Raw genomic sequence first — 26,960 nt, forward strand, 5'->3', positions numbered from 1 at the left:
TTGCCCACGGATAACTATATGATTGTGACCGGACCAACCCTCCATTTGCAACCCCTACCAAAAATGCATATTGCCAAAACACCAAGCAACCATCACGACTATTCGGTATTTTCTTCATCCTTTAGGACAATGAACTCGCCCTAACTGACTTCAATAGTATCCCCAATGACTATTTCTTAATTGTCATCGTCATATTCATTATCTTTATCTATTTCCTCATCATCTTTAACGATTTCTAAGCCGTCAGCTTCTGACGATATCTTCTTCCGATTAGAGCGGCGTTTTTCCTTGTCACTGATAATAAATTCTAATGCCTCCTTTACGATATTAAAGTCATAGTTAAATGGAAGAAGGAATTGGGGATTCCAGTGAAAGATAAATACTCTAGGGGCTTCCTGACTTTCTAATTCCTTTGTATTAGTTGCTTTTACCTTAGAATCTTTACTTTTAGCCAGAAGCTCACGGTGAAGCCGGTATCTTGACCCTATCACTGCCGTTGACCGTATATAATCTTGGTGTTATTCTTTTATATAAAATTCGGCCGCTGTGACAAGCTTCCTTTTCTAAAAATAAGTCGGCTGGCTGCTGTATAGATCAGCAGCCCGTAGATCCTTCAAAGAAGCCCTGAGCATCTTCCTGACCGCTGCAATCCATCGTTGTAAATACCCGACTTTAACCCTAACTTCTTTAGTATGCATACGAGCTTCCTCGGCCGCCTGACCGGCCAGCCGGTTGTGCTGATCCTTTGCGACGCGGAGTCTGGCATCGTATATAGTAATTAGTCTGTAATTTGCTAGTATGGTGGTCCCCTGATCCTGGGCAGACCTTCTAAGGTTCTTCTCCTTAAGACGGCGCATTTCCTGAGTCGCAGTAATCCCATTGACTGCGAGAGTTGTATATGCTTTCTGCAACTTTTCATTGACATGTGACACTGAGGGAGTCAGAGGCGTGCCCGAGGTTATTAAGTATTTGATCCTGAGGGCCACATATTCCTCGCATTGACGGATTTGTCGCAACTTGAGCTCCGGCGTGTTCGTTTCGATCTAGTTGATGCGCGGAGGTGGTGTTAATATTAATTGAATCTCCTGGTCGTGATAATTCGAATGGTGTACCTTATAAGACGGCGGAACGCCGTTTTCCTTACTTATTTTGGAGTTGCTATTGCTGCTGTAGGTGGAAGAGGACCCTCGTAAGATATAGCCAGGTAACGACTCTTCAGCTACCTCTAAAGATAGTGATAATAAGGGATTTATTATATGGGCTAGTATAACCTTAGGATCGAAGGGATAGATGCTGGTCTTTTACTAAGATGAGATGATAGTGCTTCTCTTAGTAGTATGCGCGCGTACCTCCTGTAAATGGAATAAAAAGTCAGCTTTATTGAAGTCTGTAGCGCCATCTGCAATCTCACGAAGAAGGATTTCCTGATGCTAATGCTTGTATATATAGAATAGCCTTACATCTAGCGGTTAAAGGATATGTATTAAGTGAGGCAGGAAAGGCAATAACACCACGCCTGCATCTTAGGCTTTTTGGAAAAGCTCTTTAGTAAAATGATTCTTATAACCGTCCAGTAATAGTGTTCTTTTTCCTGGAATTTTCTAAGTCCGGGAAAGCCATTTAAAGTGGTTAAAGAATTCTAACGCGGAGATATCATTGATATAGCCGTTTGGTGTTGTAATGATCATTGTGCCCGGTTCAAGGCGATTGTTAGCCCACCGAGACGGCAGCTGTACGCCTGGCATAAAAATAAACGCTAGAATAACCCATCCTTTTGCTAATATTAACTTAATAATCGTGATGCTTATTGTCTTATGTGCATTAGTTAAGATAGGCTTATTGATTTCCCTAAAAGCCCATAGGAATATCCCATTTTTATGACAACCGATCTAGAAGCCTGTCTCATTGATGTTCTACACATCCTCGTAATCTATGCTTTTTTCCGCATAATCATGCCACTTGCGAAACCACTCTTTGATGTTAGCTCGGTTTGCCATTGCCTTTCTTTGTACTGCGATGGTTGAACTCTTCTTTCTATGAAGAATAGAGGAATATCTTCTTAGAAAACGTCTTGCCTAGTATCTGGAAGCCGTTGGAAGCCGGTTAGTTGCTTTTAGGATGGAATTAGCATACTGTCGAAGAGTATGTATCTGTATATGATGTCCCTAAGTGACGCGGCGCTAGCACTAAGCGAGGATCGCCTTCTCTTCTTCCGGCGAAAAAAGCGTGAAGTTGCCGCCATTTTAAGAGATAGGATGTTTTCCATCTTATTGAGAAAGTAACCTTTTATATGGTACCCTCTATGCCTTAGTAGCTTTAACGGCTAAGGAGTAATATCCTTCCCTTAGAAGCTTGATAGCTGCGATAGTCTGCGTCTGAAGGTTATAAGCTGTATATTGCAAGATATTAGGGTTTTCAGTGTCAGAATCGATATATTTTTGTACTGCAGTACGAGCCAGTTTAGGGCTTTTGATTAATGTATTTATTGTCTTAATTAAATAGAAATTGCAATTATTATAACTGAATAAAGTAATTACCTTATTAGTATTAAGGATATTAAGTGGTGATTTCGTTGTGATATTTGTGAGGGGTAATGATATGTCGCGGGCATTATTAGTGCAGTAAAGAGGGATAATTCAACTAAAGGAGTGACTTATTTTCTTGGTGGGGCTATATAAAAAAATGAGGTATCTAATTTATTCCCCATTCACCCGCCCCTTTGCCTAGTTACCGTACCCCCCGTGCGACAAGCACGGGCACCTGCGGTGGAAAGGAAAGCACGGGGGGCCGGTCTCTAGACCCTACCCGAGTAGTAGTGGTGAGATTTAAGTGCGACTAAAAGTAGCATTTAATTGGATCATGTATATACTCTTAGATTTCGCTATCCACCTTTGCCGCTCGCCTTACTTTATTTATTGGCTTAGATGATACGAGTGCCACTCCTCTGATTCAGACAGTCTCCCTTAACCCCTCAGCTCGCACACAAGGTCTTCCTATTACACATCTAGATTTTAGAATTAGCCCAAGTCAAATATTATAATTAATATATTTAATAGGTGTCAATTCTATCTACGTAGATAATTCTTGCGTTAAAATGAACACCAAAAATAATTTATCCTTATGCCTAGACTGGTGGATGAATGTGGCAGTATGAATCCACCGAGGAGTAGTGAGCTGAGTGTGGTTCTGACTGTAATAGCTTTGCAGCTTTACCAACAAGTTCTGTCGGAATAGAGATTTCCCAGTCCTGATGAACCGGGGTTAAGGACGAAAAGTATCAGAACTTTTGCACGGAACTGTACCAACACATCAACTAACTTAGGAAGGTCTGCTAACTTAAGTTCTAGCCGAACCAATCATGGTATCGGGCAGACAGATTAGGAAGTAGGGGGCCCGCCGAAGGTGCTGGTAGGATCCATATCCTTGGCTCATTTTTTGACGACTTCAACCAACAGACCTGTGTAATACGAGCTGTAAGTTAATGCACGATGAAGCTGCAGAGCTCTGATAGCACTGTCTCTCCAGGCTTTGATCTTGGGATACACGAGTTTTGAGCGAAGGCTTCACATGTTCGCAGAGAGCACTGTAGGACTTCTCAACGCCGCGGTTCGACGGTTCTCATAACCTTCTTCTTCTTCTTCTTTTTTTTCTTCTTTTTTTTTCTCTTTCTTCTTGGGAACAAGCATACGTAACCTGAGCAGAAAAGCTTATTTCGGACGAGAATATGCACCTCGGGCTCTCGGGGGTAGGATCAAATCCACTCTGTTACCGCCGGTCTGTTGGTCGAGACAGGTTGACAGGGAAGCATGCCCGACGTATTGCATGGAGTGACTAGGACTGTTATTATCTTATGAAAACTCGGTCAGTGAGAGTCCTTGTGCTAAGGGGTTGGAGAATAACCGACACAGTATAAATAGAAGTCTCGTCGCCGCAGTACTTGACTCAACCGTTCAAGCACCTCATTCCTCAGTTCAAACTCCTCAGTTCAAACAGACAACATGAAGTTCACCACTCTTTCCGCTACCCTCCTCACTCTCGGCCTTGGAGCTGATATAGCTGCCGCCGCGTGCTGCGACGTCAAAGTCTGTGATGACTTTAACCTCAAGGGCAATTGCAAGAATGATTGCTACCCTTATCTCAAGACGGTCAATATCAACAAAAGCGGACTTCGCTCATCAATCGCTTCTGGGAAGACTGACAAGGACTGCTTTTGTACCTTCGGCAAGGACAGGTATATATCCCGTAATCTGGTTGCCAGCCTTATCACATCAAGCTAACACGTCAAATAGTCAATCCTGCATGTTAGTCGATGACAAGAGCAAAAACGCCCCTAATCATTGCCTTACCGGTATCAACAAATTGTACTGCTCACGTAATTAAAGTTAACTCAGTTGAGCCAACTTCATCTTGAGAAATCATTAAGGGAGATGCAATGACTCAGACGTATTGAGGTGCATGTTGGGGGTTTAGAAGAGACTGATCTCCGCTTAAATTTGATACAACTAAACAAAAGACAAAGTTGATTTGTATGAGCTTAGGCTTCAAGAATAACTATTGTCCCTGACTTTCATTTCTTATTCATTCATCCTTTACATATTCTGGTGCGAACCGCCACCGATACGCCATCTCAACTCCAACAGGAATACACAAAACAACAGACACAATCTGTTCAAAACCCCAATCTTTTCCATTGTATTCCTGGCCCATGTTCTCAGACGTTTCCTCCTGTAGCCTCCTCAGTGTGAAAATCACCCACAGCAACGGTACAGATAAACCAACAACCGCAAAGAGAGGCACTATCGCAGCGAGTGGCCTATCACTGAACCATATGTTGACTCGCTCCCGCCAAGAGGGCTTTATTTCCAGTTCTTGACCGTCCTTTACTTTGTCACCATAGTCGTAGTGCGTACTAGGTAAACCAGCAAGGAGCCAGAACTATCGGATGCCCCAAGAATTCGAGTGACCGTAAGAGCATCATCGTACCACGACCACCATTGGAAGCTAGCTTTTTATCCCGTGACTCTGATGCTACCTTGAATAGGGGTGAAGGAGGTAAAGTTGTTTTACCACTCGAAGAAAACGTGATCTCTATCTAGTTGTAATCTGAAGTTTTGATTGCTAGAATGAGACACTAATGACATGTTATTGCAGTACGAAGCGGACCGAAAAACTTAACCCCGCGATATTTGGCGGCCGTCTAAGGCAGAATCTTGTCAGAAGCGAGCTCATGAATGGTTGAGCTCAGTAGACCCATTTTGTTAGGCAGGTGATACACATTGACACTCGCCTAATTTTCGCTCTCTCACTGTGCAACTAAAGTTTGTTACTCCATTGCACGCGCCGTTAGCTCGCTACACACCTTGAAGCGCAGACGAGTCCATTCAAAGGCTGATCATCCCGATCTTGTTTGCCGACATAATAATATGTACCAAAAATATATCTAAAAGTAGTGTGACAGAAACGAGTCTGTCGGGGGAGACACTACACACACACACACACACGCAAGTCTATTACCCCCGGTAGGCCAACGCCCAAAGGGCTCTGAAGCTAAAGATACCTGCACTTCGCTAGTCATTGCCTTGCTCTCGCCAAGCCCATACAATTTGCGCCTTATTCCTCCCAGCCTAGTCATCGCTCTTGTTGGTCCTCGTGTTGCACCCACCGTGATGGTGGCCCACCTGGGCACATCTGCTGCAGACTTGTGGCTTGTCGCATTGGTAGGCTTTTCGGTTCATGATCTGTTGGCAGTTGTAGCATTGCTTGGGGCAGTCACGTCGTTCAAACACTTTCGTGGTGCCAGACTCTCCTCCAGCCACGAAGAACCCTTCCTCGATGAATCGCCTGGCTTCTGACCGCTTTGAGGTATACGATCATCGAGCCATATGCCTTAGGAATGTCTCTCCTGCTGAGCCATGCTATTTTTGCGATCTCGGTGTTGTTCTCCTGGCCAAAGATGTCGGTGACCTCTGCTTAAATGTTATTCCTCTCGTCTAGTATTACTATATAGTTAATATTATTTACTTTAGTAGGATAGAGGTTGTCCTGTAGGGTATAGGCTCCTGGGGCCAGTTATGTTTCTGCTATGCGTTTTATAATCTCATGTTCGCTCTCGTCTCTATAGGTGATCTTGACGCGGTGGGGATTCTTTGGGTCCCTACGGTAGTGACTGCTCGGCATCGCCAAGTGGGATTGTCTAGTTCGGCGCGGACTTGGTTCTCGACTGTCGCTTAGATCGTCTCGGCTAAGGGCCTGGCGTCATTATCTTCTGTTCTTAAAACGTTGATCGTGTAGTAGAGCGTGTCTGTGGGGTGTGGTCGAGGTCGCGGCCCTGGGATCGGTCTGAGGCGTAAATGGTATCAGCCGTATAATATTAGCATATGATCGTTGGGGTCCGTTCGTTGTAGTCGTAGTAATAATTTCGAGCTGCTCACGGGCTCGCTGTAGTTCCTCGGTTATCTGTTCCTTGATTTCCACTATCTGCTTGCCCCTCTTGTGCATTATCTCCTCCTGCTTTGCAACAGCTTCTTTGAGTTTCCTGGTCATCTCCATCTGTTCCTTCAGCGCTTCCTGCAGCCATTTAGTCTCCCTGCGCGACTCCCCCAGGAGATCCAGCGCCTTCTGCAGTATTGCCCTTCCATCGCTGCTACTGCTGCCACTGCCGCTACTCTCTCAGACTTCGGTCGGTCGGTCGATCTGTTCTTCGGCCGGCATGGTTCGCGTCGTCTGCCGGGTGGCCTTTTGCGTTTCTTTGGCGGTGTCTTCCAGTTGCCGCGCGGTGTCTTGGACTTTGCTCGTTGGTCTCACCATACGACTCGGTCGCTTTGGCGTCAAAAAAGGGGCTATCTTTTCCTCCTCCTCAAAAATGCGCACGAATTCTTGCCGAACCTGATTAAATTCGTTAATATAGTCCCCCCTCTATCTCGTCGATCTTGCAACCAGTCAACCAGTAGGGTACGGCCAGCATCTCCACGGGCAGAGCAGAAATCCATTCTAGATCCACGAAGCAAGTGACATTCCATTCTTCATCGACGAAAATATTGCTGGCATGTAAATCAGTGAATTGAAGAGGAGTGGCCCATTTCGAACCTCTTTCTTGACGTATTTATAAGACAATGCTCGCAGCAGAGTTCTTACGGCCATGCCCCCGCGACAGTCTCCATCATCGTAGACTATGTTTGGGTAACTGAGGAGACGGTTGTCATGGTATGAAAGCATATCGGAGGCGAAGGACTCTGTGCACGAGTATGTTTCCATCTTCTGAATCATTCTCGGTGTACCGTCGTTCTCGAATATCATGATTGAACACGTCAATGGTCGGTTCGTTAATCTGATATAGCAATCGTCATGAAACTGAAAGGATCCTATACGTGGCTGAGGAACGCGGGCGAGAGAGAGCATTGCGCGGGCTTCACTTCGAAATAACTGTTTTCTGCGGCGCACATCGTCCGGGTGCTAGGCGGGCTAATAAGAAATTTTCCATCGAGATTCGATATGGAGTGCCATGCGTTAAGTCGCTGTCTTCCTTGGTCTCTGGCATGATATTAAATTAGGCAACTGGGCTAAATATCTTATAGCCTATATCAATAAGCAGATAATAATATACTAGAGATATATATACTAAGTTTAGAATAATATTATCTTTAATAGTATTAACCTAAGTTTATAATAATTCTTAAATACCTCCTTTACTTATTTTCTTTAGTTTATAGCTTTAATATAAAGTAAAAAAGACTAAGAAGTTATATAAAAAAAAAAAAAATAATACCTTATTTAATAATATATTAAGTAAAAAGGATAGCTTTAAATTACTATAAAATATATTAGCTATTAGGGGTATTATTCCTAGTATTTTAATATTTTATAAAAATATATATTATCTTATAATTAATACTAAGATACTTAAGAGATATATTAAAGTAAAAAGGCTAATTAAAAAGATAAAACCTACTCTAGCTTTATTAAAAATACTAGAAAGCCTTCTTAGTAATCTTATATAAGCCTAAGGATAATAACTTCTAGTTCTTAATTTAGTTAAATATATAAAGGGCTAATATTAATTAATATATACCTCTTTATAACCCCTAGGAGTATTTATATAGCTAATACTAGTAGTACTTTATTTATTCCCCTTCCTAAGCTTTAAAATACCTTTATAAGATATAAAAGGCATTAGGATAAATATATTTATAAATACTAAGTCTAGGAGTTACCTTTGTAAGATAGTATCATTAATAGGCTTTTAGAATAAAAAGATTAAAAAAGGCCTTATATTACCAGATTAAGATATACTATAGGAAATCCCTAATATAATTCTATTTTAGGTAAAGTAGGTTTAGCAAGGAGGACTACTAATAATTAATATATTTAATAAGTTATATATAAAATCCTTTCTTCTTAAACTAGCCTTTATAGTAATAAATATAAAGGGGAAAGAACTAAGTATAATACTAATATAGCTTAACTTTATATATATGTTTTTTAGGCAGTTTAATCTTAATATAAATAAAAGCTATATTAACTTAAGTATTAAAGAATTATAAAACCTTACTTTTAAAATAGTTATACTAGGTGACTTAAACCTTATAGTAGATATTAATCCTTAATGCTATAACTACTATAAACTAGGCCAAGGAGGAAGTTTCTTTTATAAGTAAACTACTTATTACTACTATTAATTAATAACTAAGTGCAAAGTAACTAGGGCCAAAGACTAGGAGATAAAAAGATATATAAGATTTATTAGAAAAAAAGCCAGAGAAAACCATAGCTAAACCTAAAGTATAGAAATTAAAAAAGCCTAGGAATCTTTTTAATAAAACCCTAATGCCTTCTATACTAGAGGATATAAATATAACCTTAAATAAACCAGATATACCTAAAGCATCCTAATGTATTTCTACCCCTTAAGTTAATAGACTTAATATATTATAGCTAGGGAGACCCTAGCAGTTATATACTGAGCTGCCTGCTAAAGCCCCTGTTAAGCCGACTGCTAAGCCTTATAAGATAGACCTAGAGGTGCCTGAGCTATATTAACCTGTCCCTTTGCCGATTATAGATAGATATAGTAAGAAGCAGCAGGAGGCCAATGAATTACATGAGAAGCAGAAGTAAGATACATTAAAACTATAGCAGCTACAGCAGCCACAGGAGCCATAGACAAACCACAGTAAGAGGCCTTGAAGCATAGAATGGCAGTAGTAGAGAAAGTAAATAAAATAAAGATAAGGAAACCAGGGAATAACACAACTGAAATCAGGCGATATAATGACATAATTAAGGTTAGGCAACCTAATATTATAATTAAGGTCCTGAGGTATATGGTTCTAAATAAGTATAAGAAGGATAATACTGGTAAGAAGGTATATAATATGTATAAGAGGGTGGAAGATACTTATAAGCTAGAAATACTATAGTGCTATAAAGCTTGTTTAAAAGCACTTATTATAAAGGAGGAGTAACTTTAAAGTAAAGTAATTTAATCTTATTAATTAACTTATTTTAACTAACTAATATATATATAAGTTAAATACTAAATTTAGCTAACTTTTATATATTTAAAATAATAAAAAAGAATTATTATAACCTAATATATTCTAATATATATAGGATAAGTATCCTACTTTTTCCTCTAGTAAATATTTACCAACCTCATAGTAAGTTAAATATATATTATTTAACTTATATAATAAGAAAAAATAAATAAAATTAAACTAACCTAATTTAACTTATATATCTCTTAGTATATATATATATTTATTTAGTAGTAAATAAAACTTAGCTTATTAGCTATTAATAAAGTATCTTTATATTAATAAGCCTAAACTATATTACTTAATTATTAAGAAATATTATACTATATATTACTTAGTATTATATCTTATATTATTTATAAATATAAATCTAATATAAACTAGTTTACCTATCTAAAAACCTAATTATTATATATTAATAACTTTTATTTAAACTATATTATATAATACTAAGTAATATTTATATATTATAAACCTAGTAGTTATATTATATATATCTTATATTTTTTACTAATTATATATAATTACTATAGCCTAAGAGATTTTATTTATAACTACTAAGATTTAATTAGAATAATTATTTTAAAAATACTAATATTTCTTAGAATTATATAATAAATATATAGGTTACTTTATAACTACCTTTAATATATAAGATATATTTATTTATACTTTTATAGATTCTAGCATATTAGCTATTAATAAAACTTCTTTATATTAATTAAGCCTAATATATATTAAATTTACTATTAAGAGATATAATATTTTAATAAGCTTAGTATTATACTTTATATAATTTATTAATAATAAACTTAGTATAGCTTAGTTTATTTATAGTTAGAAACTAATTATTATAAAATAAATAAATAATAAGTTAGGTCTTAAGTAGTTAAAGTACTTTAATTAATTTATAATTAATTAATTAATTAATACTTATTAATTTTAAATCTTTAATAATTATAAAAGTTATTACTTTATTAAGTTTAAGAAATACTATTAAGATTATAAAATTAATATATTTTATATACTTACTTATATATTTTATTTCTTTTAGCCTCTTAATGTTAAATACTTTATAATATTAAAAAAGGCTTATAATTAAAAAATAAAGTATTTAATTAAATACCTTATAACTTATATTTTTAAAATTAAGTTCTTCTTAGCCTTTTATATTACTTTTTAATTTATATTTATAAAAAGTAATATCTAAGGGGGTTTTAAAGGTATTAAATTTACTTTTTTTAACCTAAACATTATAATCTTAAAGCTTAATATATAATTATAAACCCTAATACTTCCTAGGAAGGCTACTTAATTATTAATATTATAGGCTTTAAAGACCTTAAAAATAATTATTAAGGGCTAAGCTTTATAATCTTTAAGAGATAAATAAAATACTAAGTTAAAATTATAAAGTAAAAAGGATTAAATTATAAAAAAAAGAGATAATAATTATATAAGATATATTACAAGGAATTAATTAGAAAAATATTAATATATAAGTAATAACTAAATTATTAAAAAGTAATAATTAAGAAAGGTTAATTAAATTAGGTATTTAATATTATAATATATATAATAAGGGTGGGTATAATATAAGAATTTATTAGGTAATTATTAAGCTATTTAGAGAGGAATTTAATAAGTAAAAGCTAACCTTTTAAACTTATAGCTTAAGCTTTTAAGTTATAAGTTAAAAAGATTAAAGAAAGTAATTTATTTATTTAAATAACCTACTTACTTATTAATTATATTAATATCTTTTAAACTTAATAAAATAATAATTTTTATAATTATTAAAAATTTAAAAATAATATTAAGTATTTAATTACTTAATTATAAATTACTTAAAATACTTTAATTAATTAAGATTTAACGTATTATTAATTTACTTATTTTAATTTATTATAATAACCTAATTAAATAAAAAGTTATTTTTTTAATATTAATTTATAAAATAATATTAGCCTAAACTAATAAGAAATAATATAATTAATTAACCTTTTATATTAATTATTATAATTATAATAATTTATTTTTAATTTTTAAGCTATATTAATCTTAGGTTTTTTTTATCTTTTTAAGCCTATAATTATTATTTTAATTATTATAAAGCCTATTACAAAATTAATCTTATTAAAGTTTTAAATACTATTTAATTAAATACTATTATAATAATTACTAAAAGTATTATAATTAACTTAATATATTATTATAATATATTAAGTAGTTAAGAATTAATTAATTAAATAGTTTAAATATAAAAAAAGAGAATTTTAGTTAATATACTTATCTGGCTAGTATACTTATTAACTATATTAAGTAATATTTATTAGAGGAAAAAGTAAAATACTTATTTTTATATATATTAAAATATATTAGTTTATAATAAATAAGTAATAGTAAAAATATGAAGTTAAGAGAATAAAAAGAAAATAATATTTAAAAAAAAAAAGGTTATTTAAGTAATAACTAATATAATTAATTCGATTAAAAAGTATATTTAAAAGATTTTTTAGTATTTTAATATATATAAAAAACCTTAAAATATGATATATTTTATAATATAAATAGACTTTAAAGTTTATAGTTATATAAGATGTTTTTTAAAATTCTAGGAAAATTAATATAACTTACTTTAGGACTTATATATATGCTATTTAAATCCTAGCTATTTCAAGCCTAATTTTAATTTTTAAGAATTATTTAAAAAATAGCTTTTAAGGTAAAAAGTATATTAGCCAACTTACTTAGGTGGCTAACTTACTTATATACTATATTATACCTAAAAGAGGTAAAAGTCTAAGAATTATAATTAAAGCCTAAGAAGTAAAAGTTATATTTTATTTAATTTTAAATTTAAGTTATATTTTAACTTAAATAGCTATAAGAGGTATATTATAATTAAGTATTTAAAAGTCTTAGGGGTATAAGCTTAGCTTATTAAATATAATAAATATAAATAATAATAAGGCCTAAAGATTAGCTTTATCTTATTTAAAATAATATAAAGCTTAATTAGCCCTAGTTAATTATTATAGCAAATAAAATATAACTTTTAAATTATAAAATAATTAATACTACTAGTAATTTTATATATTTAAGTAATAATTAAAAGCTTCTAATAAATAATTTAAATACTAATTAAAATATAATCTTTTTAATAAATAAATATACTATTTTTAAAGAAAATAAAAAAAAATATTTAACTTAAGTTTTAAAACTCTTTTTATTATTATATTACTTAAATCTTAATAGTATAAATATATATTACTTCTAATTAGATACTTAAATATACTAAGCTCTCTATAAAATAAGGATTTATATCTCTAAGATTAAAGGCTTTAACCCTAGAAAGCTGTAATTATTACGACCTTAGCAGTTATGTTATATATACCCCATAAAAAACCCCATACAAGGCATTAGCCATAGGAGATCTACCTAACTTATATTAACTAACTAATGCCCTTATTATGTTAGAACAATAGATATTAGAATACTATGCGCCAGGAATGCTATATGCCAGGAACGATTTAACCCTAGGACTTATCATTCCTTATATAACTACTTCAGTATATAAAATATATTTATTAGCACTTTTATAGAACTTAGCTTACTAGCTATTAATAAAGCATCTTTATATTAATAAGCCTAATATATATTACTTAATTATTAAGAGATATAATACTTTGCATTACTTAGTATTATACCCTATATTATCTGCAAATATAAACCTAATATAGATTAGTTTACCTATTTAGAAACCTAATTATTATATATTAATAGCTCTTATTTAGACTATACTATATAAACACTAAGTAATATCTATGTAATAGCACCTACTACTCTAAGCCGCCCTTTGACCGCAGGATATACCTAGCATGGTACCCCCCCTAAGGAAGTATAACCCCTCATAGAAGAACTACAGGAGGTTCTAATAGAAATAGACGAAGAAGATAAGATTTAGAGTCCTCCTATCTACCTAAACTCCTATAAGGATAAAGTTAAGAAACTTAAGAAAAGACTTTATAACCTAGGAAAATAACATAATACCCTCTTAGATAACACCAAGAATAACACCAAGATCACGCAGAATAAGATCAAGGCTTTAGAGAAGAAGGTAACTAATCTCGCCGAGATTATAGAGTCACTCGGAAAGACAGCTAAGAATAGTCAGAAGCTATATAAGGAATATATTAAATATACTGCAGCTCTTACTATTACCAGAAAAGACCCTAAAGAAATCCTTAGACCCTATTAGCCTGACTTATTTAATAATAACGCCAATAAATTATAAGGATTCCTTATTAGTCTTCGGAGTTACTAGATATATTACCTAATTTAGTTTACTATTAAAGAACTATAAGTCTAATATAGAATAGGATTCCTTAAAGATAAGGCGCTATAAATAATAGAACCTATTATCTGCAACTATATTAATAACCTGCTAAATAAATAAAAGTAAATAACTAAATATATCTATAAGAAATATAAATATTTTAAATCTAAACTTAGAAATGCCTTTAGAATTATAAATAAAAAATAAATAGTAGAAATAAAGATCTAATAACTTAAATAAAGAGGATTAGCTATAGACTACTTAGCTAAATACTGCTACTAGGCAGCCAAATTAAACTAAGGCAAAGAAGCCTATATAGCATAAGTATACTTAGGACTTAAGTCTAAAGTTAAAGATGCTATAGTAAATATTAGGCCTAAACCTAAGGATTTAAATAAACTTACTAGTATTACTATAGAAATTAATAATTAGTAATATAAATAACGCAGAGAAAAATAAGTAGAAAAACACAGAGGATTATATAACCCCTAGTAAAATATAAAATAATAAAATACTAACTAAGGATATAAATAATATATTAATACTTAATATAGCACTAAGCCTGGACCTATAGTCCTCAGGGCTATATAATAAGATAATAATAGGAAACCTTACAATATATCTAAGGTTAAATATTATAACTACAACTAATTTAGATATATTACTAATAAATGCCTAGAACCTAAGAAACCTAGAGACCTAAATAGAGGTAAGCAGATACTAGAAGTAACTAATAAACAGGACCCCTAGATAGCTATTAGGACCTAGATGCTAGGGATAATATGGAGCCTATATAATATAGTAGAAACCACCGCCCTGTATGGAGACTATACGCCAAGGAAGGAATAGAATCCACACCTAGATAGCTTAATCCAATAACCTAGGGAACTATTCCTAGATAAGCAAGAGACACTAGACAAATACTATAAGAATCTCGCAGAAGAAGAAAGACCAGTGCTAGGACACTTAATAATACTGCAATGCACCGACGAGGAGAAAAAAGAACGAAAGAAAACACTAAAAAATCAATGCCATGCAGTATATATAGAAATAGAAGCTAAGTATTAAGAATGTATACAAGAATATTCTATAAAGAAGAATAAATAGCAAAATAAATGAAAGATATAGGAAGAAGAGGAATAGCAATAATAATATGCAGAAGGAAAACTTAGAGCAACTAAGACTCTAGGCATAGTAAGAGAGTAAAGACTCTTAAAATAAGAAATCAGAGAGTACCTTAAAGGTCTATAGGAGAAAGGAGCTACCCCTAATAAGGGCAAGCAGCCTAAAGCACTCTAATAGATTAACGATATTCTAGTCAGAACTACTCTACGAAGTACCAAAGAAGCTTAGAAGAAAGAATTCAAAGCCCTAACCTTAGAAGAAATCTAAAAAGGAAAGATCAAGTTTATCAATCTAGGAAAATATAATCGCAGGGAAAAAGACAAGTGTGCATAGGAAGCTTATAAACGACTAGAAAAGTATCTCTATAATAAGGAATATTTAAAGTAAGAATATATCCTTAAACCTATTAACCTTAGTAAAGGATCTAATTAGGTCCTAGTTAGTAATAAACTTAAAGAAGAGTTAACTGCAAAAGAATAATAAAAATAAGAAACTAGATAGTTAGCAAGGAGATAACCAGAAGATAAGGAAATATTAGGAAATAAGTTAGAAGATACCCCTAAATACTATAAGGGACTTAACTATAATAATAAGGATTATAAATTACTGCATCTTACAAACTTAGGAAAAGCCATATACTTCTTATAATAATAAAGCCATAGGAACGCAATAATACAGGATAAGAGAGACTTAAACCTATAAGTGCTCTAAGAGCTATATAAGATAATAAACCTAATTACCTAGTGCTATAAGCTTAGATCAAGGGAAGATAGCTAAATGCATAGATTAACTATAAAGCAAAGAAGAACTTTATTAATCTAAGAATAATTATAAAGCTAGGATTACTATAGAAGAAGAAATAATTATTATACCAACTTATAAATACGGAAGGATAGTACTTTAATTATAATAACAGTATTATAAATTAAGAGATTAATTACCTTAAGGTCTATATTAAAGGAAAGAATTAAGAGATAAGCTTTAATATTATACCTCTAGGAGAGAATATAGATATTCTACTTAGTATAAACTGGCTTAGATAATAAAAGCCATATATTAACTAGAGGACTAGCTAGGTTACCTTTCCTAGTAACCCTAATAGCAACAGTAAAATAATCATAATAAGCAAGAAGAGATCTTAATCTACGACTAAAAAAGAAAGCATAGATTAGCATAAAACAAAGATTCTACCACCTCCAAAAGGAGTATAATATAAGCATAAGAGAGGCCAGAGAAATAAAACAGAGATCCTAGGCATTCTCTAATAATAAGATCCACAAAAGGATAGACTACTAACTATAAGCCAGGACTAACTAAAGAACATTCCAGAAGAATATCAGATATATAATAAACTATTTAGAGAAGAATTAGAAACAGGAGTCCCTAAACACAGCCAATAGGATTACAAAATTAATCTTATAGATAATAACTTACTATTTCAGAAGTTATATCTACTTAATAAAAGAAAGCTATAAATATAAAAGGAATATATTAATAAGATACTAATAAAGGGCTATATTAGGGAATCTAACTTATCCTCTGCATTATCTATATTCTTTATACTAAAGAAAAACAGAAAAGATAAACCTATTATTAACTACTAACTAATTAACATAAAAACCATTAAAGACTAAACCCTACTTCTACTTATTACAGAACTTAAGGATTAGTTATAAGGCAAAAAGATCTTTACCGCTCTAGACCTAAAGGGAGTATATAATTTAATCCATATTAAGAAAGGAGATAAATAGAAAATAGCATTTAAAACCAGATTTAGACTTTTCAAATACATAGTAATGCCATTCGGTCTTACTAATATACCTGCAATATTTTAGCAGATAATTAATAGTATACTTTAATAATATCTTAATATCTTTATAGTCTATTACCTAGATAATATCCTAATCTTCTTAGATAATAAAGAAAAACACAGGGAATATATCTATAAGGTTTTAAAAACACTATAAGATACTAAGCTACTAATTAAACCAGAGAAAAGTCACTTTTATATTATAAAGGTAGATTTTTTAAGATATATTATTATACCTAGAGAAATCTAAATAAAGAAAAAAAAAATATCTGCAGTAGTAAAATAGAAAGTACTTAGTAATATTAAGGAAATATAAGCCTTCTTAGGCTTTGCTAACTACTATAGATAATTTATTAAGGACTTTAGTAAGATTACAAACCCCTTAATAGAACTTATAAAGAAGGATAAGCCCTTCGCCTAGAATAATAAGGCATAAGAAGCCTTTAATAGGCTTAAATAATTAATCCTTAGTAAACCTATACTAGTAATATTTAATCCTAACAGGGAGATCAAACTAGAAACAAATTCATTAGATTTCGCACTAAGAAGATAAATTAGTTAATAAGATAACATAGGAAAATTACACCCTATTGCCTTCTATTTGCATAAGCTGCATAGAGCAGAACTTAACTACCTAATTTATAATAAAAAGTTCCTAGTAATTATTAACTGTTTTAAAGAATTTAGATATTACTTAATAAAAAGTAAGCACTAGGTTAAGGTTTATACTAACTACTAGAATATTTTATACTTTGCTATAATACATAAACTTAATTAATAATAGCTATACTATATAGAATACCTATATAAGTTTAATTTTATAATTATTTACTGCAAAGGATTTAAAAATAGAAGAGTAGATACAATTAGTTAATAATTAGATTATAATACTAATACTATTAAAGCAAAAGAATAGGTATTAGAAAAAAATAATAAGGAAGAATACTAATTTACCTAGTAAATGCAAATATTAGGATAGATAGAAGCAGAGGTAATTAAAAAAATCCCAGGGGATTTACAGGAATTTATCTAAGAATTCTATATATACCTATTATATAGATACTAAGGTATTACTAAGACCTTTAAAAGACTATTATAGTAAGGCTATAAGGTCTTAAGAAAAGAAGTAGAGAAAATAGTTAAATAATATAACCTCTATATAAAAACCAAGTCATAATAACACAAACTATATAGAGAACTACAGCTACTACTAGTAGTATAATAACCATAGGACTCAATTATAATAGATTTCATAACCAAGCTACCCCTATTAGAAGAACCTTTAACTAGAATCTTCTATAATAGTATTATAATTATAGTAAATTAACTTATAAAGTTCTTATACTACCTACCCTACAGAGAGGTAATAAATATAGAAGAATTTACCTACCTCTTCTATAGAAATATTATTAGTATATATAGGTTATCTACGGAGATCCTTTTAGATAGAGAACCTATATTCGCAGCTAAGTTTTAGTAAGCACTTATAGCACTACTAGGACTAAATTATTAGCTTACTATAGTATTTAGACCTTAGGCAGATAGATAAATAAAGCAAATAAATTAAGTATTAAAATAATATCTCTAGTATTATATTAATTATAAATAGAATAACTAGGTTAAGAAGCTACTATATGCCTAACTAGCATATAACACCGCCTATAATAAAAGTACAAAGCTCATACTAGCCTATGCTAATTTTAGATTTACGCTAGATATATATTATAATATATAAAAACCTAAAACTACTAATCCTATAGTAATTATTAAGAGTAATAATTTAAAGAATCTATATAACGAACTCTAAATAGAATTAGAATTTATAAGGAAATAAATATAATAATACTATAACCCTAAAAGAGTAAGAGGCCCTATCTTTTTAGAGGGAGATATAATATACCTATCTATAAAAAACATTACTATAAAATAACTAAGTTATAAACTTAACTTTAAGTATATTAGACCTTATAAGATTATTAAGAAGGTCTTAAAGAATAACTATAAACTAGACCTATTATTAAAAGTTAGGCTCTATCTAATCTTTTATATTTTATTACTTAAATTAGCAGAAGATATAATATAAGTCAGAATAGATAACAAGCTAATAGAAGTAGAAGGACTAGAAGTCTATAAAGTAGAGGAAATCCGAGATATATAAAAAATTAACAGATAAATAATATATTTAGTAAAATAAAAAAACTACCTAGAAAGCAAAAACACATAGGAACTACTAAAACACCTTGCTAATACTTAATAACTCCTAAAGAATTTCTACTAGAATTAAATAAAGGCAAAGTATTAAGGAAATTATCCCCTAAACTAAGAGCAGACTAGTTAATATTATTCAGGATATAATTAACTTAGAGGTCCTTAATTAATATACTCTTATAAGTATCTAATATTAATAATAAGTTATCTTATTACTTTACCTCCTATAAACCCTAATAAGTAGCCTTAGAATATTTTTCTCTTATCCTACTCTTAATTTTATAGATATATAATAAATAACTAGTAGCAGCAGCCAGATAGGACTATAAGGCAGCTATTTCCTTATAAAGCCTAAGTAGGTTTTTACTAGCTTTATCCTTATTATTTTCTAACTTCTTTTCCTACTTTATTAAAGTTATTACTTAAGAAAGTTAATACTTAAGGAATAAATAGCAAGCTGTAAGAAAAGACTTATATAAAGAAGTAACTTATATATTATTATAAGATTTTTTACTTTAAATATACTTATTATAATAGCTAGAATCTGCAGATATTATATACTGCTTATTTCTATGAAAACAATAAGTATAAGGCATTTTAGCTTTATCCCTAAAATCATAAATAAAATCAGCCAGCGCAGTAATCTTATACTCCTTACGAATTTACTTAAGTTCCTTATTAACCTCGCGAGATTAGTAAGATTTGCAAGAATACTATTTAAAAATATAGTTAGATATTATATAATATAATAGTAAAAGAGTTAAGTTAATACTAACTAAAAGAAGGATTTTAGCAGCCAGGATAACAGGTCTTAAGGGCAAGACCTAACAAAAGGGAGAGATCGTATTATAACCTTAGCAGTTATGTTATATATACCTTATAAAAAACCCTATATAAGGCATTAGCCATAGGAGATCTACCTAACTTATATTAACTAACTAACGCCCTTATTATATTAGAATGATAGATATTAGAATGCTACATACCAGGAATGCTATACGCTAGGAATAATTTGACCCTAGGACTTATTATTCCTTATATAACCACTTTAGTATATAGAATACATTCATTAGCACTTTTATAGAACTTAGCTTACTAGCTATTAATAAAGCATCTTTATATTAATAAGCCTAATACGCATTACTTGATTATTAAGAGACGTGATACTTTGCATCGCTTAGTATTATGCCCTATGTTATCTGTAAACATAAACCTAGTACGGACTAGTTTACCTGTTTGGAAACCCAACCGTCACAGTAATACTATTATAGAATGGAAAAACTTAACAGGATCCCGTATTTTCCACTACCTATGGTCGTATGTATTAGAAGACAACATATTCCAAAATATATTCCTATTAAATCAGATTTAGAGAGGGACATCGCCCCGCATTGCAGTGTGTTCACAGACTAGCCTGTCTTGCAGATAGTTCTGTCGCCAAAGCCTACCCTGCATTGACGCAATTATCAATCTGTCTGTGCATGTTTAGAGCAAAGCTTGCAGAACTATGCGGCGGGGATATTGCGATTTTAGATAACGACTGACCATTTACTGCTGTTGACATCTTCCAATCCAGAACATAGTGACAATTTGAACACGGTGATGTTACGTCATTTGTTTTTCAATGAGGAACGCAATGCGGCACAACGTCAGCCACGAAACAGAATGTGCCAACGGCATGACGAAACTTGTGTGCTGGAAAACATGAACGACCGCCTTGAAACGAATCCGCATTTCAACGGTAGCTAATTGATATAGACCGAAGTCATAAGCCAAACATTCAATTCCGCGGTGGCAAGGGGCGATATACAAAGACGCAGCTCTGCTCAGATATCATCATCGCGTTCCCTCTGACATCCCAAGCTCCAAAGGAATCAGGATTGGTTCTCTCAGCTGCTGAGAAAACTCTTTTCGCACAAGTTGGCGTCAACGGGTATTTCTCATCAGCCGTCCGAATGAACAAGCTTGGCGACAACCTGACTGTCTCCCAAGAGCTTTTAAACCCTCTCACTCCTTTGAAACCCGAAGGCCAACCTGTATACTTGACTCCATTGCATCCAGGGTCCAACATCGTCAGCGTTTACTCAGCGGATGACCCTGCGCACCCAAGTGTCACCTGAGTCAAGAAGATTCTTATTAGCGATTTGAGCAAGATTAACAAAGATTTGGATAGTGTTCATGCTCAGAGCATGAAGCTGTCTGCTGCTGATATACGTGCTTTCAGTGGACAGATCGACTATTTCCCCCATGTGGACCCAAAGGCGTTGGCGGACGGTTGGTATGATAAGTTTAATGAACTTCAAGCAAAAGATCACACATACTTTACTTCTGGACTCAACAGCTTTGAGCTTGTTGAGTATACCATTCGGGCTGCTAGGGACCTGGTGGAGACTCATTTCTGATCGGAAATAATTACGATGATGAAATACTGCGAGTTTTCGGAGGCTGCCGCCTTATTCCATCAGGCTTTAATAGCGAGCCTGTGCGCAGAAAGACGGTATTATTTATCAATAGATAGTGCGCCCAAGTCTTACTCTACCATGTTCCTACATGCCGTCCAGCCGAGGTGGCCCTGGGTGCGTGCTGAAGCTAACTGCTTACTGCAGTGACAACATTATATGGCTTGTGTGGCGTCAGTCGAATGATCCTGACCAAGATATTGCCCTGCATAAGCCACATATAATCCACAATCCGGTCAAAGAGCGGAGAGCTGTTTTTTGCCAAGCATCAGATATTTACGACCTGATTTCCCCGAGAGGCAATTCATGCTAGCAATGAACATATTTGTAATAAAACCTTGAATTGCCTACTGGTGATAAAGCTATTTGACCTGCTCACTATGTTCGAGACTCAATGGGAAGTGTGATTGAGGTAATGGTTGTTCAGCTTGAGGCCACCTTCATGCAGCAGGTTACAAGCTGGCCTGATCTAGCCCTTGCAGAAGAGCCTCACCGGGTCCAGAGCGTAACATCCCGTCCGTTGAGTTCCACTGCAGTGTAAGGCCTGGAATTTGGGCCCCCATTCAGCTCGCCATGAGTTGTAACCGTCCTGTAGTTTAAGATCAACTCATTACCAGGATAGATTGCCGCCACGCCACAGTGTGATGAGACAATGCCCACCACCACGATTGAGGCTCGACCTCGAGAGAGCCTTGCACACGGATTAATCACCGCGCTAATGCATCTAGACTGGGACTATTGGCAATATTCTTCCTTGGGTATGATGCACTGTTTTCAACCCGTCGTCACATCTACGTTCTTGATCGGGAGTATGCCAGCCGCACTCATTTCCCCTTCGGGATCGAGTTCAATGGGTAGGGGTTCGATTGCAACCTGCTACTTATAGCACTCTTCTCCAGTTGGTGAAGGAAAAGCCAATGCGGCGATCCTCCCAGCTTCTTGCAGTAAGCATTGCAGAACCATCATTTGTGTTTCATCAGCACTACCTTGCCATGGATGCTCCAACAACCGTCTTACGGACATTTGCATCCTTCTCTCTCCTTCTATGGCTCTTTGTTAGCCCCTCCCTTGCGCAAAATGACCCTGTCAAGAACTTTTGTCGGAGATGGGGTCACCAGTCAGCTGTAGTGGATCGGAAGCTATACATCGATGGTGGTTTGATCAACTACGAAGATGCGACGAATAACCTGACCAGTAAGTATCATCACCTGCGATTCTTGCATCGCATTAACACAATCGCAGACACATTCCTCTCCTTCAATGACCTCGACGCCGTGAGCAGCGGTGGAATGCCCCCGTTTTACGCCAACCTCTCCAAGAACGACACGATTCCAAGCGTCAATGGCGGCATTTTATGGGAAGACTCGATCAATAAGAGACTTTATCTCTATGGCGGTGAATCATATCAGTCCCCTCCTCTATCCTTCGATCTCTACAGCTACGATATCCTCTACAATCAATGGGTGTCGTTTGGATCTCCCCCCCGGGAAGTTCAAGCGGCTAGCTATGGAGCTGGTGTTTCCATCTCGTCAAGAGGCGAAGCGTACTACTACGGTGGATGGCTAAGCAATTCATCTATACAAGGCTGGTCGGGTCCACCTAGAGCATCGAACGGCTTGATCAAGTATGAGATGGATTCGAATAATTGGAGCAATATGACGGGACCGGATGATACAGGACGAGCAGAGGGAACTATGGTGTTTATTCCAGCCGGAGATGGCGGAATGTTGGTGTACTTTGGAGGCGCTCAAGACCTGTATGGCAATGGAACCTTGACGCCTCAGCCATTGGACGAGATCTTCCTGTTTGATGTTGCGAATGCGAAATGGTATACGCAAAAGACATCAGGCAATACCCCTCAAAACAGACGTCGTTTCTGCGGAGGTGCAACTTGGGCAAAAGACCATTCAAGCTACAATATGTAAGTAACACTGACGGAATGCCAGTGTTCGCAAGCTAATACTTCCAGTTACATTTATGGCGGCGGAGGCTTCCCTCCAGACACAACAGGCTATGACGATATCTACATCCTCACCATCCCAAGTTTCCAATGGATCAGAGGCCCATACCCAACCTACAAGAACGGCACTGGAGCCTTCCCCAAGAGCATGATGAGCTGCAACGTCGTCGACGATGCGCAAATGCTCGTCATAGGAGGCACCTACTCCAACGCTACCGACAAAGTCTGCGACGTGCCGACAATCCAGGGCGCTCACAACATGAACCTTGGCAAGCAGAACAAGGAAGATGCAATCTGGGCACTGTATCAGCCCAACCTGACCACCTACATTGTGCCGATTGACATCCGAACGGCGGTTGGAGGCAATTCCGCTGGTAGCGCTACCAAGACAACGCCCGTCAGCGGATTCGACGCTCCAGATTTGGCTGTACAGATGGAAAGGACGGCAGGTTCGGGAACAAGGACGGCGACGCGCGCAACTGATACAAGCACCAAAAAGCCAGCACCGCCATCGCATACGAGCAAGCCATCTTCAGGACTCAGCACTGGAGCAATAGCGGGAATTGCCGTTGGGTGCAGTGTGGCGTTCATCCTTGCGCTGTTAGGAATTGGTTGTCTTTTCTACCGGCGTAGGAAGTACTACAGCCAGAGTCACGGTGTGGCGGCGCCACCACCACCACCAATGGCTGTGAGTGGTACAACTGGCTGGGCATCCCCTGCATCTCCGTCTCATACCGGAGGACAATCGTGGCCTGCGAGTCCTCCATCTGAACTAACCAGTGAGCATCGGTCGCCTGACATGCATCAGAGGATGACTCCCAAGAATGATTTTCAGGTTACTGGGGTCGGTGAGGGGGCTCCGCCAGCTGAGTTGGCGGGTGAGGGGAACATGCATGAATATCACTATCATGACGGACTGTCGCCGATGGAGGGGACTTCACCTCATAATGATTGGACGAGACAGTAGTAGGTGAATCGGTACATTGAATTGAGGGGCTGCTATTAGAGGCTTTCTTGCAATTAGCAGAATGGATAATTAATAGTCACGTTTTCTAATATATAGTATAAACATATGACCTGTTCTTATTCCACATATAATACCGATGGAGACTAAGGACAGTGATTTTGGAGATTTAAAATTAACATTGTTTTTTTACTGAAGCTGGCTAATATTGTGATTTTGTGTCTGTTGGGCCAGAGACCCTCGTTATTGTTGGTTGGGGAAAAGAGCGACCCTGCTCGTTGGATCCAGGTACGCCTTCGCTGAAAAGAAGCAAGAGAGGCGGTGCTTTGCTACAGGATTCGAACGCATGTAAATAAGTTGATCTTGGTATCACTGATACTCACTTTCAATTCAAGGGGGCACTGCACAATGTGGCATAGACAAGTACCTTGTCTGTCATATACTTCAACATGCTCAGTATTATTGCCAGCTGGTACTGGATGCCTGTATATAATCTAACTAACAGTCTTGCGATTGTCTTTTGTCTTTGTAGAATTATATTCAGTCTGATACTGAAGTCGTTTTCCCCTCCTGTGCCCAAACGCCATTACCATGTGTATGTATGTCCTGGATATTACATCCATGGTTTCCCGTGCCATGGTACCAAATCTCAAAGGACTCGAAGAGAGTTGCATGCTCTCTTCTTATGACTGTTGAAGTGCAAAGGAAAGAAAGTCTGACAAGTCTCTTTAATCCAAGAGCTTATCTAACACAACTTTCCTTGCCTTGAATAGACTGAAACGCAGTCTTCGCAAACGTAGCACCTCACTGCTTGATCCTCCTAGCAGCTTCAGCCTTTCTTATCTCCACCGCGAATCTTTGCCCCAAACCCCCTAACACACATATTAGCCTCCGTCTCTGCACCCTCTGCAGCTTTAAGCTCTCCCTTCCAACTTGGCAACCTTGCGCCTTAGCTTCTCGGTGGTGCTGTTGAGCTGGTCGATGAGTCCCTGTCGATCTCGTTTAAGCTCAGCGAGGAAATGTCGAGGCTTGGGGTCTTCTTTGTTCTCGCCAATACCGATAGTGAGATGTTGGTGCCTAAGGTCTGAAGCTAGTAACTAACTTCAATTGTGAGGTATAGACCATCAACAGCCAATATGCGCAACTGGGAGATTTTGGCTGTACTTTGCTCTAAGATATGCAATCGATCACCTTTGAAGGAGAGCATTTTGAAACATGTTGATCAAATTAAAAGTCGTCATTAGCCTTTATGAGAATCTGAATTTATCCGTTAATCATTGACGTTACCCAGTGATGTACATAAAAACAATATCCAACCTCCATGCCTTAGATTAACCTTGAACAGAGTCATTGGCAACATCCAAGGTATTGTATTGTTCAATCAATCATAGCCAGCGCCCCTACCAAAGACTGCAAAAGCCCAGGGACTAGAATGCACATCCCATCTCCATTATCTCTCTCCGCGAGGATCGCCTCAAGTACCTGCTGCGCAGTTTCCTGTCTCTTAGCCCCAGCCACTCTCGCGCCGCATTCCTGTCTATGCCGCTCGTTCACATCACCTGTGATACCTGCTATACTGGCTTGCAACTGATGCTGCAATTGAACAGTCGCCAACATCATCGCCTTTGAGACAAGCTGCTGCGAGAGGGTTTGTTCCGCGCCCTGTGAAGCCCTGTACCCCCTGGGCGACGGTGGAGCGCTCACGTGGCGCAGGAGGCGCCCTGTTGTGTGGTTAAGTTTGGCGATATGTCCGGGTAGTTTAGGGAAGTCATGCATCGCTTGGCTGCTTGGGATGTTGTATGGTGGTGGATCTGACGGTGGGACTGGAAACAACGGTTTACTACCCTGATCATGGGATGGATCTTCAGTAGGCGGGGAACTGATCTTGTCCATCTTTGCCATCTCCTCTTAAGTTCGCCATTCGTCCATGTCCCTCTTCCAGGGAACCATCAATTTGATAATGTTAAGTAGATACTTCATCCTCATCTCGGTTTTACTCAAGGGACTGTCAAGACCCGCCCCGGCAGGGCTACTATTAGACACGGAAGAGTCCGAGGGGATGCCAAAATAAGCAGGTTCTTTCTGTTGTAAGCGAAAGGGATTGATAGTCCGATCTGATAAGTCAGAGAAATGGGCTTCATCGTCGTCGTCGTCATCGTCATCAGTGATACTTGGAGTCATATAAGATGAGGAGTGTCTAGATACTCTGGACCCTCGGCCAGACCATGAGATAGAATAGTTTAATAAGCGGGATGATATAGTTAGAGTCGAGTAGACAAATGTGGTATCTAAGCAGGACGGACATGGCGTAGTATAAACGGTGGAAGAACCTGAGGACACTTAAGACCATGTCGACGGTACTGTTCCGTACGACCGGTCCAAACTTAATGTCCAATACCTTCAAGGTCAGACAACTAGGTAGTGCTCCGGACATGGACATCCCTATACTCCTCGGCCGCTGCAATTGTTTCATCCTCATCAGGCCCGGCGTTATTGCTCTTATCCCCGGAGGATGCGTCCTCACCGCCATCGGATCCTCTCCATCAAGGACCTTATATGGGT

The 26,960-nt window shown here is 35.7% G+C and overlaps 4 protein-coding genes across 4 annotated transcripts; 3 read left to right on the top strand and 1 right to left on the bottom strand.

Moving 5' to 3' along the window:
• The first annotated feature begins 3,921 nt into the window (after positions 1-3,921).
• On the top strand, positions 3,922-4,568 carry FOBCDRAFT_266236 (uncharacterized protein). Its single transcript, XM_054707944.2, has 2 exons — positions 3,922-4,231; positions 4,290-4,568. Exons 1-2 carry the CDS (start codon positions 3,999-4,001, stop codon positions 4,378-4,380), a joined length of 324 nt encoding a protein of 107 aa, XP_054563919.1. The 5' UTR covers positions 3,922-3,998; the 3' UTR covers positions 4,381-4,568.
• A 16,112-nt stretch (positions 4,569-20,680) lies between these two features.
• Positions 20,681-21,135, top strand: FOBCDRAFT_287417 (uncharacterized protein; the record flags this gene model as incomplete). The annotated part of the gene is made up of 2 exons (XM_059611706.1): positions 20,681-20,705; positions 20,774-21,135. 2 exons carry the CDS (start codon positions 20,681-20,683, stop codon positions 21,133-21,135), a joined length of 387 nt encoding a protein of 128 aa, XP_059468249.1.
• Positions 21,136-22,466: 1,331 nt separating this feature from the next.
• FOBCDRAFT_266238 (uncharacterized protein) lies at positions 22,467-24,401 on the top strand (the record flags this gene model as incomplete). Its single annotated transcript, XM_031194205.2, has 3 exons — positions 22,467-22,668; positions 22,717-23,395; positions 23,444-24,401. 3 exons carry the CDS (start codon positions 22,467-22,469, stop codon positions 24,399-24,401), a joined length of 1,839 nt encoding a protein of 612 aa, XP_031030826.2.
• A 911-nt stretch (positions 24,402-25,312) lies between these two features.
• Positions 25,313-26,291, bottom strand: FOBCDRAFT_209775 (uncharacterized protein; the record flags this gene model as incomplete). The annotated part of the gene is made up of 2 exons (XM_059609286.1): positions 25,313-25,495; positions 25,803-26,291. 2 exons carry the CDS (start codon positions 26,289-26,291, stop codon positions 25,313-25,315), a joined length of 672 nt encoding a protein of 223 aa, XP_059468250.1.
• Between the last annotated feature and the right edge of the window lie 669 nt (positions 26,292-26,960).

The sequence above is a fragment of the Fusarium oxysporum genome, chromosome XII (assembly GCF_013085055.1).
Source record: "Fusarium oxysporum Fo47 chromosome XII, complete sequence".
Lineage (NCBI taxonomy): Eukaryota > Fungi > Ascomycota > Sordariomycetes > Hypocreales > Nectriaceae > Fusarium > Fusarium oxysporum.